Genomic DNA, 12,686 nt, shown 5'->3' on the forward strand with positions numbered 1-12,686 from the left:
TTCAGTGTTGGAGCCGAAGGATCGTTCTCAATCCAGTATTGCAGTTTGCGATGGCTGCAATTTTTATAGCCAAAATCAAATCGAGAATTCAGCCATTTCTACTCTCAACCGAAGAACGGAACTTATATATTTCCCAACTACTACTGAATGAATCGAATTTTATTTTACTGATAATGCGATGAAAACAACGTGAAACAATTCTTCCAATAAGTATTCAATTGTTTGAACAACTCATCCAGAAAAACTATCCTAGGTTTCTTCCTCAGCTAATTTTTGGGTGACCAAAAATGCGTGTTTTCGTTTTTTTTTCGACTTTATCTCCCTGGAAAAATGAATATAAACAAAGCTCAATTTTGTTTAATATAGATAAATTCTCTATTGAGGCGGCGTTCCTCGACCCGTTTCCATATTAGAGTATATCAATGTTGAGCAAAATTTCAGAGATATTGTCGTTGACTGTCCTTGACCACGAAATGGTCTATGACGTTTCAAATCTGAAATCTTAACGAAAAAATTGTATTTGTGTAATGAACGCGTGTTTTCAATCGATGTGAAATTTAATGCTTTACAACTTTTTTATACGTTTTTATACTTCTCTCATATATAAGCTGCTTTCAAAGATTTTTCCGAGAAATCAATATGAAATATAACATTTTAAAATGTTTCAGGAAATTGTCCCTTTAGGATCCATTAGTGAGAAAAAGTACACACTTGATCTCATTCGACGTAGAATTCAGTACTCTATAGCTTTTCTCGCAAGTAATCAATCGATATCCGTATTTCTTGAAGACATATGATTGAAAAACTAAAAAAAAACCCATTTTTTGGCCGCCAAAAGTTATGCTCAATTCCTTATAAGGAAAAAAGCCAAGATGATTTAATTCGGTCACTGATGAAGCCATTTAAGCAATAGAAATCTTTTATAGGCACAAAATCTTTACTCAATCTCAATTTAACCGGACTGAAATGAATGAGCCAACGGGCGTGCACGCGCTACACTCGCTACAGATCCCATTTCAGGCGGATCGCGCGTACGAGCTTGTAGCCGCCCGCTCGAAGTCGCCTGCAGTGGACAACGCTGTATTGAAATACGTTACTTGGGATCTGTAGCAGCTTGCCGCACATTCACGCTCGTTTCGCGTGAGCGCGTAGCCGCTCGAGTACGCTTCCAGTGGACACCCGGGCTTAGTCACTGAGTAATGAGGTAATTCGAATTTGCTGTTCCCTTATTTCAAGTTCTCCATTTCAGGTAAAGGGTTGATTAGGTATCCCCTACCCTCTTATGATGTTACATAATGATAAAATTGAATATGGTAAAGATTTTTCCGAAAAAAACGTCACCAATTGAATTATTCAAAAAAGTGTGACCTCCCGTTTTCACAATTTTTTCATAACATTTTATAGGGAGTTACATACACATAAACCGTTGACTTATGTATGGCATACTATTAAATTGCCATTAAATAAGCTATCTAACTATGCGAAGATATACTGGGTGTTCTATTTAAAGTAAGAAAGTAGTGGGCTATTCACAGTATAATCGGAAGGTTCAGTCAGATGTGGACGCTGCCGAGATGAACTTTGGTCGTCCTTCAACTAAATTTTTTCTTTAAACTTGCAAACCAACATGTGAAATTCAAGTTGAGACAGCTTACATCAAGCGAATAAAGTTCTTCTCAAGAAAAAACAATTACCAGTGTATTATCAGTCGAACTTCTCTTGAATCATGTACTAATTCGTTTTAAGATTGGAAATTTATTTTGACAATAAGATTTTCTTAGCTGTGGAATTCTAGAACAGTAGAAATGCTCGGCTATTATGAATCTGTTTGGGGTTATTTCTTATGACATTTGAATCGCCTGAGTAAACATTTCCATTATAGTTGTGTACCTATTTCTAAGATGTAGCAATGAATTTATCGATGTAACCAATTCATTGTATAGAACTAATGTAATCAGGATATTTTGATGATCAATTGATTGGCAAATGAACATAAATCATTCTTTTCAGATGGTAATCCGTAGAGATAATGAACATCATCCGAGTTCGAAGCCTAGCTGAGAATTCCTAGACTCTTCATTCACCCTACTCGAGCTCTTGGACATGAAGTGATCTACTTCTTGGATTATACTCGAACGTTACGTGTTTAAGTTTTGATTATTTATTTTCTGTCGAAAAAGTTGATTTGTTATGCGAAACCGGAAATTGGTTGATGACCGTTAATTACTCCGTAATAGTAATTGGTATCCAATGTTTGTCAAACTTTCATTTACGTTGATCTATGAAAATTTTGTGTACTTCTTTTGACTGAATGTATTATTTTATATCTTGAACAATTATTCGAATGAAGAGGATTCAAAAATGATCGGAAAAATATATTGCAATTTGTATTTGAAGCAACAGTCTTCAACAATTGTGCCATTTACAATCTATTCATTTATTTATTGCGGTATTAATCTTATTTCCAGATGATGCATTCGCTTCATTCTTTAATAAATAAATATGTTTTAATTTAATAACAAGATATGAAAATTATGATTTTTGTTATATGAGTTGGGTAATTTGAATTCTTATTTTAATTGCATAATTTCCTATTGTTGTATAGTTTTGTTGAATTTTTTATTTCCTTTATTCAAATTAATATTGGCAATTCAATAATCGGTGTACATGTTCTGTTTCAAGAATATTAGTAACTCTTCAAGACTTCCATTGAAAACAGTTACATCGACTTTAAATTAATGCATGTGAAACATTTAAATTGAGACTGTTTCTTTCCAGAAAAAAATTGCCAAATTTTACCTAATAATTATTCTATATGGGGAAAGAATAATGTATAAGATTCGTACTGATGCTCAAAAATTTAAAAAGTGATCCAAATTTATCATGTTTCATTTATATTATAAATAATTCAACTAAATAGTGGTAGGTGTGAATTTGATAGAAGTAATATTTTTCTCAGGGATACAACTATTCATAAAGATAAGGTTAACAGCTGGTTAGAATTTAATTGTCCTCACTCGAGAGTAACTCGGAATGTAAGCCTCAAAATATTTATTTGGGTTGCAGTACCACAGAAAGTTGTTTCATTGGACCGTATAATATTGTACCTGACTTATTGAATTCGCTTATTTTTCAGTAGTGTCAATGTTTATCTTCTCGAAAATTCGCAACTTTCATGTGTTACTTAAATTCAAATAATTGCAATAATATTATAAGCCATATTTAATATGAATATTATCATGAGACTTTTAACTCAACATACCAGTAAAAGGCCATATTAGTAATAAATGGACATTTTTATTTTAAGTGGACATGAATTCAACTTCTCGTTGCCTAGGAATAAATAAGAATTTGACAAATACTAAAAATCATATTGTTTCATTTATGTGTATAATTCTGTACAAAAATTATCTTAGTAGTTGATGAGATCACAAATACAGAGAAATCCCTATTTTTAACCGAATATTTTTGGGATTTTTTGTACTTTTATATCATTAAGTCTTTTCTAGAGAAGAAAGATGCGATGTAGATGTATTTATCTCTTCAAATGTATATTTTGTTTTATTTTTGTTTTGTAATATATATAAATTTGTAGAATTTGCATTTTTATTACGAAATTTCCCTTTCCAATTTAATCTGTTTTTTATGTACCAAATAGCATTGTATGAACATAGATAAGCCAATAATATACTAATGGTTAGTTGCGGGGTTGCATTAAACATGTCATATACAGCATTTAATGGAGAATAATTGAAATTTCAATGGGCCATTAAATTATAATTACGTTCCTGTAACTGGAAGTTAGTCATATTAAAATAGTAGCCCTTATTATCGAAATATATTGTAAATATCAGTGGCGCATCCGGAGCATCCTCTTCGTCCAGAGCTGAGTTTGGGGGGGTACACAAATATTATTCAGTTTGGTTTTCGTCCATGAATACAAATATTATCTTGAAGAGTCAATATTATGGAAAACGAAGTTCTAGCACAGTTTTTGGTCAGAAAATCAAATTTCGTTTTCAATAACTCGAAAATCATTTAAAAAAAATGGAATTTATATTCTTGGTCTATTTAAATTTTTAGAAAATGTTTTCATGCTTTTTTCAAAATGAAATTTCAAATATATGAAGTAAACTGCTCCATAAGAGTTAGGGATATCGATTTTAAAAGTATGTAATCTTCGAGAAAATCGCTGTAAAATCATTTAAAACTCAATAACAACTTGAATCGATCCAATAAAAATCAGTATGAGTCATTTCGTCAATCTGGTCGCATTTTTTTTCCGAAGTTTGGTTCTTTGAATGTTCTTATTTTGAAATGAAGTCAGTTTATCAACGGCTTCGATTTGAAACGAGTTTTCTGAAAATGCCAAGACGTAAATTAACAAACGCTGAGGCTAATAGGGCTATAGTTATGCTACAGGGTGGCCTAACTCAGGTTGTTGCAGCGTAAAGTCAACCAAAGTGTGATATCTCAACTTTGGAATAGGTTCAGGGAGACAGGTTCCGTGTTGAACAGACCAAGGCTTGATGGGCGACGAAAGGCAACAACTGCTCAGGATCGTTTCATCAACGTTTCGGCGAGAAGAAACCCTACATCTACTTGTAGTTTGAGAGAGGTGAATCTAGGTTCTAGACGTCCATTAAGAGGAGTTCCATTAACACGTGACCATAAGCGTCAAAGACTGGAATGGGCAAGGCGACATATCAATTGGAACGATCAATGGCGTAGTGTCCATTTCACTGATGAATCCAGATATGGACGATTTTCAGATTCTCGAAGAATAAGGATATGGACAATCCCACGCATACCCCGTAATCGTCGCTATGTCCAAGAGGTCCATCCATTCCGAGGGGGTATTGTTATGGTATAGGCCGGGATATGTTTCAACCGGCGCACAGATCTACAGATTTGTCCTGGGAATATGACCGCCTTACACTATAGGGAGCATGTCATAGACAATGTTGCGCCAAATTTTCACACGCTGCTATTGGTGAAACTTTTCAATTTCTAGACGATAACGCTAGACCGCACCGTGCAGCCATAGTTGAGAATGCGCGCTAGGAGCTTGCTATTCCACTTTTACCAAAATACCTGCGCACTCACCAGATTTGAATTGCATAGAACATGCATGGGATATGCTCCAAAAAAGATTAGATAATCATCAACCTACCCCAGAATCCTGAAATGATCTGAGAGAGCCCCGTTTATGGAACCAAATTCTTCAATAAATGTTCAACAACCTCGTGTGTAGTATGCAAAGGCAATGTCAAGCTGTTATTGATGCACGTGGAGGCCATACATTGTATTGACAGTCTTAAAATGCTTGAATTCTCTGGGAATAAAATTTCGTTATTTTACTCAATTTTTCCTTAAACACCCTGTATACGCTGCTGACCTACAGGCTAAAATTAATTTGTAACTTGAAATCATATTAATATGAAATTTCATCACAAAAATCTTATTTCAACTATATTTTTTTTTCAATAAGTCAATATATTCCTAACTCATGTGGAGCAGTTTCTAATTTATTACCTACTCATTCTCATATTTGTCAGAACCAGGGGCTTGACACTTCCTTACCCCCACCCCAAATACGGTTTTTAGTTCTGCAATCAGTCGCTATCACAGATTACAGAGTAGAATAGATCTGACACTCACGTTCTACGATGAAAAATACAGTTTATCCCGCCCTCAGCGCCCCCATGCGCTTGCCACCCAACTAACCGGGAGAAATGTCGGTATAACGGGAAACTGCAATCGCATGGCGCGAAATTTAAATTAGCCCATTCACTGGTATTTTAGACGTCGATAGAATAATATGGATTATTAGGGCGAATTTTAAGGAGAAATAAAACTTGTCATGAACAATATACATATATTGATATACCCAGCACAGGAAAAAAAAAATGGAAATACATAAGCTATAATTATGGCAATGAATATATGAGCAGAGGTAAAATGTCAATAGGGTCACATATCTTCGTAAGACAATAATTATAATAAACAGTAATAATATTGTTCATAGGAAATGAGGTTGAAATTATTATTTCTTCAGAAATCTTCAACATTATCCAAAAAGGACAAAATGTTTGTTGGGAGTCGGCAATAGAAATCAAAAACAGCATGCCAAAGCTTAGCATGCATTAATAATTTGGAAAAAAAAAATTAGTTGCCCAAAGACCCATGTGGATTTTATATTTTCCTGCAGGAAAGATTTCAAAGTCTCTAAACAACGACTCCGTTTTATCTTCCTCACAGTTAGATCTCCCGGAATGCACTGACATAAAATTAAATAACTATAGTTTTGAATGATGAAATAAAGTGTTCAACATTTGGGTCAGTATTCCTTACTCCATGTGCTCTAATGTACACAAAAAGGTTTTCCAAATAATCTTGATTGAAAGCCCCAGTGAGAATATATTTAAAGTGATAATCACTGAACAGTTTTTGCCTAAGGTAAAGGAATGCTTTCAATGTTGTCACTATATTCTTCAAAGTGGGCACCACAATGGATCTTTTCTTTCGAGGGCAATAAAATGAAATACTGTTGAAAATTTGTATCGCCTGCTCCCAACAAACATTGTGTTCTGTTTGAATACTAACCGTCTTCTTTGAGAGTTTCGCAGTGGATGTGCAAACTCTGGATACATTCAACGAATCAAATAACTCTTCCAAGAATAGTATAAAGTCAGCAGTGTCGATAGCCTCTCTGGGAAGCTGAAGCGGATGCTTGATTTCTAAAAAGGAAAATAGTAAATTTTGTATTATTATGTTTGAAAAAAAAACTTACCCTATTGAGAAATGAGCTTCATCATTGACCCCACGGAGTGGCTTAATACCTGACTACACAGTTTGACTTTCATTTCCATTAACACAATTTTTAAAGGGTTTGGTTGGATTGGTTTAAGTATAAACGATTAATGTTATAATTACGTGGTTCTTTGAATCAAACATTTCTTACAAGAAAATCGATTTCCTGATAAGACTGTCGAGTTCAATAAATGGGTATTTTTAATTTACTCTCGTATAAGATCTCGTTTGTAAACAAGAATTTGCATTAAAACATATTGACATTGACACTGTTGGCGTTCACAAATCCAATATGTCAGAATACAGTAATCTGTGGAGAATATGATATATATTTTCGTATGCAGAGTCACATAGCGACTGATTGCAGAACTAAAAACCGTATTTGGGGTGGGGGTAAGGAAGTGTCAAGCCCCTGGTCGCTATGTGACTCTGCATACGAAAATATATATCATATTCTCCACAGATTACTGTATTCTGACATATTGGATTTGTGAACGCCAACAGTGTCAATGTCAATATGTTTTAATGCAAATTCTTGTTTACAAACGAGATCTTATACGAGAGTAAATTAAAAATACCCATTTATTGAACTCGACAGTCTTATCAGGAAATCGATTTTCTTGTAAGAAATGTTTGATTCAAAGAACCACGTAATTATAACATTAATCGTTTATACTTAAACCAATCCAACCAAACCCTTTAAAAATTGTGTTAATGGAAATGAAAGTCAAACTGTGTAGTCAGGTATTAAGCCACTCCGTGGGGTCAATGATGAAGCTCATTTCTCAATAGGGTAAGTTTTTTTTTTCAAACATAATAATACAAAATTTACTATTTTCCTTTTTAGAAATCAAGCATCCGCTTCAGCTTCCCAGAGAGGCTATCGACACTGCTGACTTTATACTATTCTTGGAAGAGTTATTTGATTCGTTGAATGTATCCAGAGTTTGCACATCCACTGCGAAACTCTCAAAGAAGACGGTTAGTATTCAAACAGAACACAATGTTTGTTGGGAGCAGGCGATACAAATTTTCAACAGTATTTCATTTTATTGCCCTCGAAAGAAAAGATCCATTGTGGTGCCCACTTTGAAGAATATAGTGACAACATTGAAAGCATTCCTTTACCTTAGGCAAAAACTGTTCAGTGATTATCACTTTAAATATATTCTCACTGGGGCTTTCAATCAAGATTATTTGGAAAACCTTTTTGTGTACATTAGAGCACATGGAGTAAGGAATACTGACCCAAATGTTGAACACTTTATTTCATCATTCAAAACTATAGTTATTTAATTTTATGTCAGTGCATTCCGGGAGATCTAACTGTGAGGAAGATAAAACGGAGTCGTTGTTTAGAGACTTTGAAATCTTTCCTGCAGGAAAATATAAAATCCACATGGGTCTTTGGGCAACTAATTTTTTTTTTCCAAATTATTAATGCATGCTAAGCTTTGGCATGCTGTTTTTGATTTCTATTGCCGACTCCCAACAAACATTTTGTCCTTTTTGGATAATGTTGAAGATTTCTGAAGAAATAATAATTTCAACCTCATTTCCTATGAACAATATTATTACTGTTTATTATAATTATTGTCTTACGAAGATATGTGACCCTATTGACATTTTACCTCTGCTCATATATTCATTGCCATAATTATAGCTTATGTATTTCCATTTTTTTTTTCCTGTGCTGGGTATATCAATATATGTATATTGTTCATGACAAGTTTTATTTCTCCTTAAAATTCGCCCTAATAATCCATATTATTCTATCGACGTCTAAAATACCAGTGAATGGGCTAATTTAAATTTCGCGCCATGCGATTGCAGTTTCCCGTTATACCGACATTTCTCCCGGTTAGTTGGGTGGCAAGCGCATGGGGGCGCTGAGGGCGGGATAAACTGTATTTTTCATCGTAGAACGTGAGTGTCAGATCTATTCTACTCTGTAATCTGTGGTCAGAACGCTCTGCTTCGTCAACAAAATTCCTGACGATTCACTTCTGGTTCCTTTTCCGATCGGGACGAATAGGAGATTTACGCGTGTCTGTTTTGGCCTTCAGCTTTAGAGAAATATCCACAGAATTGTACAAACGATAATGGGTTTTTGTTGGTATGAAATCAAGAAGGCCGTACTCGAAGAACTAGAGGTTCAGGACGTCTGAGATAAACGACGTGTGAGACCCCTCCATATATTCAAGGTCAATTGCAGACCAATTTTTTAGAGAGCATAGCAGGCCAATTACAATACGAACTGTTCATCGCCGGATCAGAAGTTTTGGACTCATTTCATATATAGGTTCTTACTTTTTTTTAAAAAAAAGAAGTAATTATTTTGAGGATTACAAAAATGTTAATAACACCAGAAGAATGTTTCCTTATAATGTACCTATTCATAGGATAATACTAAGGTAGAGAACAGTTGAATGTATGGCAATATCTATGTACAATAAAATGCTCTACCAAAAACTATAAGAATGATCACTTGCGATATAATTCAAGAAATCTTTATATTGTTTAATTTTGAAATCAGAGCCATACAGTTCATCTGAATTTATTTCGTACTGTAGCAGATAAGTATGTTAATATTTTGTCTGTTTGATTCCTGATGTTTTTTGACTTATTCCATTTTTATATATTTTTTTGGTGTAATTTCTTGGAATTAATAAACATATTATGACTTTAGCCTTGCGGCTTTTACACTCGACCAGAGGAAAATTCACTTATCCCAGATATCAAAAGGATTAAGCTCTGTTGGAGGCCCTTTCCAGGTTTTCGGGCTCGTGGTGGTGGTCGGGTCCGGGTCGCTGCTCACCTCCCTGCTATAGGTTAGATTCCTGCTTCACCCGCACTTCCTGTCGGAGCAGACGATGTTCCTCTGCATTCCCCATGTACTTGCGTACAGTTCTCGCCGTTTCGAGCAGTACCGCCTTCTGCATGACTCTATAGATATTTTCGTCCAAGTTTCCTCAAGTTCTCTAGTAGTTTCTTCGGTATCAGGCCTGTAGATGAAATGACAATAGGGATGGTCTTGATATCTTTCAGCTTCCACTGTCATCTGGTTTGTTCCTCCAGATCTCTGTATTTTGAAATTTTTTCAGTGTGCATTATTATTATTATTTTTATTATTATACCTACCGGTCCCCAGTTTTTCCTTTAGCCCTCACTCCTAGACGCCGCTAGATCGACCGGCTTGGTGGAGAGAATGGCTGAACTGGGACCTTGAATCTTAAATGGAATAGGGTTAACTTTAGCTATGAATTTAGATTCTGTTTGGGCATGCATGATGGCAGTGCAAAGATGACGAGATGCCCAATTTGCACCACACTGTCGGAATGTTAGTGTGGAAGGCTAATGCTTAAGGAAATAGGTCACCTTCACCTTCACCTACTTCTATGGTATGGTATCCATCAGAGGCAACATGATCGCCATGCGTTGCATCTAGGAGGAGATAATGCACCACTATATGTAGTCAGAATTACGTTAGCTCCTTTGAAGACAATCAAATGGATTCGTTGCCTTGGCTGCCTAGATTTTTCATCCATAGAACACGTCTGGGTCATTTTGGAAAGAAGATTACTCCACAGACTCTATCGGCACTTCGATAAAACAAGAGGAAATTCATCTTATTAAATATTAGGAGTATGCCCCGACGTGTTCTGAGGACTTTAGAAGCAGCATTACACTAGCAGGGCACTTCAAAGAATTTTTACGATTTTTATGCCCTCGTTTTGCTCTCAGTTTGCTCCGTTTTGCTCACCACTCAGTTTATTTTGCTCACCTAATATAATGAGCTATAGACAATTCAAAGTGCCTTGCTGGTGTAATATATATTACACCAGCAGGCAGCAGGGCACCTCAACGGATCTTTCCAACATTGATATCATTCGAAAGCTCTCGTTTTGCTCCGTTTTGCTCACCATTCCGTTCGTTTTGCTCATTTATACTTTACGAGTTTTTGGAGAAGCAAAAATTTTTTTACATACCCTAGCTTGTGGGATATCTGCGTTTGGCTCTCGTTTTGCTCTTTCCAAATGTGCAATTCGTTTTTCTCTACCAGTTACCGTTGCCGGAATATAGGTAATTCAAAGTGCGCTGCTAATGTACTATCATACTAGTAGGGCACCTCAACGGATCTTTCCGATATTGATCCCAATCGAAAGCTAACCATTCAGTTTTTTTCCACCTATTGAGCTATAGACGAATAAAAGTGCCCTGCTAGTGTAATAATACCTCAACGTATATAAAAAAAAAATCACAACTGAAAACAAGGGATTTCAGATTGCTCCTTAAAAAAAATCTGTGTTAGCAAATTTCTTACATCTATATTACATATTTAAATCTGTAACGTCCAGATTCATAATCAAATTTAAAGTCACTTCAAGCTTAAAGCTTCCTTTACTGTCATTTTTAGTAGGGTTAAAGCAGGAAGCTTCAATATTAAAGAATCTTTAGGTTTGATTATGAAACCGGCCGTAAATCGATTTGGATTTAATGACTTTTTCTTCAAAGAACCGACATTTGATATAAACCAGTCTTCTGTCAGTCCATGTGAATCGACTCAGCTTCCTGATGAGTCTGACTGAGAGCAGTGAATTAAGTTGAAAACTGATTAAATATACAGGTTGTTCCACAAAAAAGAGACCCCGTCTCTAGGATAGGTAGAAAACTGAAAAATAAGTGGGGGTTTTCCAGTAAAAAATTTTTGAAACAGCATCCGCATTCAAGTTGAAGGGCGTTGAAGAAAAAAAAATATTACGAGACTGTTGAGACCTACATCCCAATTTTTTAACATGTATTCGTTTTATCGATGGTGCAAAAACATTTTGATTCACATAATGCATACTATAATTCATAATAATAATAATTAATAGCTTCACCATTAGCGACCATTACTTTATACCAGCATCGGTTATTACTTCATAAATTTCAAATCAAAATATTCCAAAACGGTTCACAGTATCGAGTTTCATGGAGAGTACCATTTAGGTGTAAAATTGAATGATATGTTTAACTTGAAATTATTAACGACTAAGTACTAGAAGTCCACTAGTTCTTTCAAAGAAAGGATGGTCTGATAGCACCAGTCAGAAGTTCTACAGTGAAGCAAAGCTTACTTGTTGTTTTTCATTTGAAGATAATAATATATATATCAGCTGATAATTCTAGTGGGTACATAAAATTCACTGGCTCTTGCCGATATTGCAAGAGCCAGTTCGTTTGGAAAATTGTCGATTGACCACCGGATTCTGAAAAAGTGGTCCAGATTGATATCGAAAATAATGATTCACATTTATTTCGACTGTTGAGTCTAGTTTTGGGCGAAAAAGGGTTACAAAAATGTTTCAAAAACGAAAAAAACAACCAACAATGCTCTGTGATATGCCCAAATCCTTAAGAGCAGAATCAAAACAAATCCTCTTTCTAAGAGGTGTTGTTGCATATCAAAGAGAGTACTCAACAGCCATTAGAACTTTGTTGGGTACTTCCTTAGACCCCCTGTAGTGTGTTATTACATAAGGAGGGCACTTTTAATTATCTATATCTCGGTAACGGTAAGTGGTAGAGAATTGCAGATTTGGAAAGAGCAAAACACAGATATCCCATAAACTACTGTGAGAAAAAAAAAATGTCTCCTCCAAAAACTCGTAAAATATAAATGAGCAAAACGAACGGACTGATGAGGAAAACGGAGCAAAACGGAGCAAAACGAGGGCTTTCGATCGAAACCAATATCGGAAAGATCCGTTGAGATGTCATGCTAGTGTAATATTACACCAGCAGGGCACTTTTGATTATCTAATCTCGGTAACAGTAAGTGGTAGAGAAAAAGTAATTGCAGATTTGAAAAGAGCAAAACGCAGATATCC

At 35.3% G+C, this 12,686-nt stretch overlaps 1 protein-coding gene across 8 annotated transcripts in view; it reads left to right on the forward strand.

The window, feature by feature from the left end:
• LOC123312228 (protein AF-10) overlaps positions 1-3,597 on the forward strand; it is a 32,317-nt gene extending 28,720 nt beyond the window's left edge. For all 8 annotated transcript variants that reach the window (XM_044896546.1, XM_044896551.1, XM_044896550.1 and 5 more), the window contains one exon: positions 2,011-3,597. In XM_044896546.1, coding sequence (XP_044752481.1) covers positions 2,011-2,061 — 51 coding nt within the window. In that variant the 3' untranslated portion in view covers positions 2,062-3,597. The remainder of the gene's footprint in view (positions 1-2,010) is intronic.
• The last annotated feature ends 9,089 nt before the right edge of the window (positions 3,598-12,686 follow it).

The sequence above is a fragment of the Coccinella septempunctata genome, chromosome 4 (assembly GCF_907165205.1).
Source record: "Coccinella septempunctata chromosome 4, icCocSept1.1, whole genome shotgun sequence".
NCBI classification, from domain to species: Eukaryota; Metazoa; Arthropoda; class Insecta; order Coleoptera; family Coccinellidae; genus Coccinella; species Coccinella septempunctata.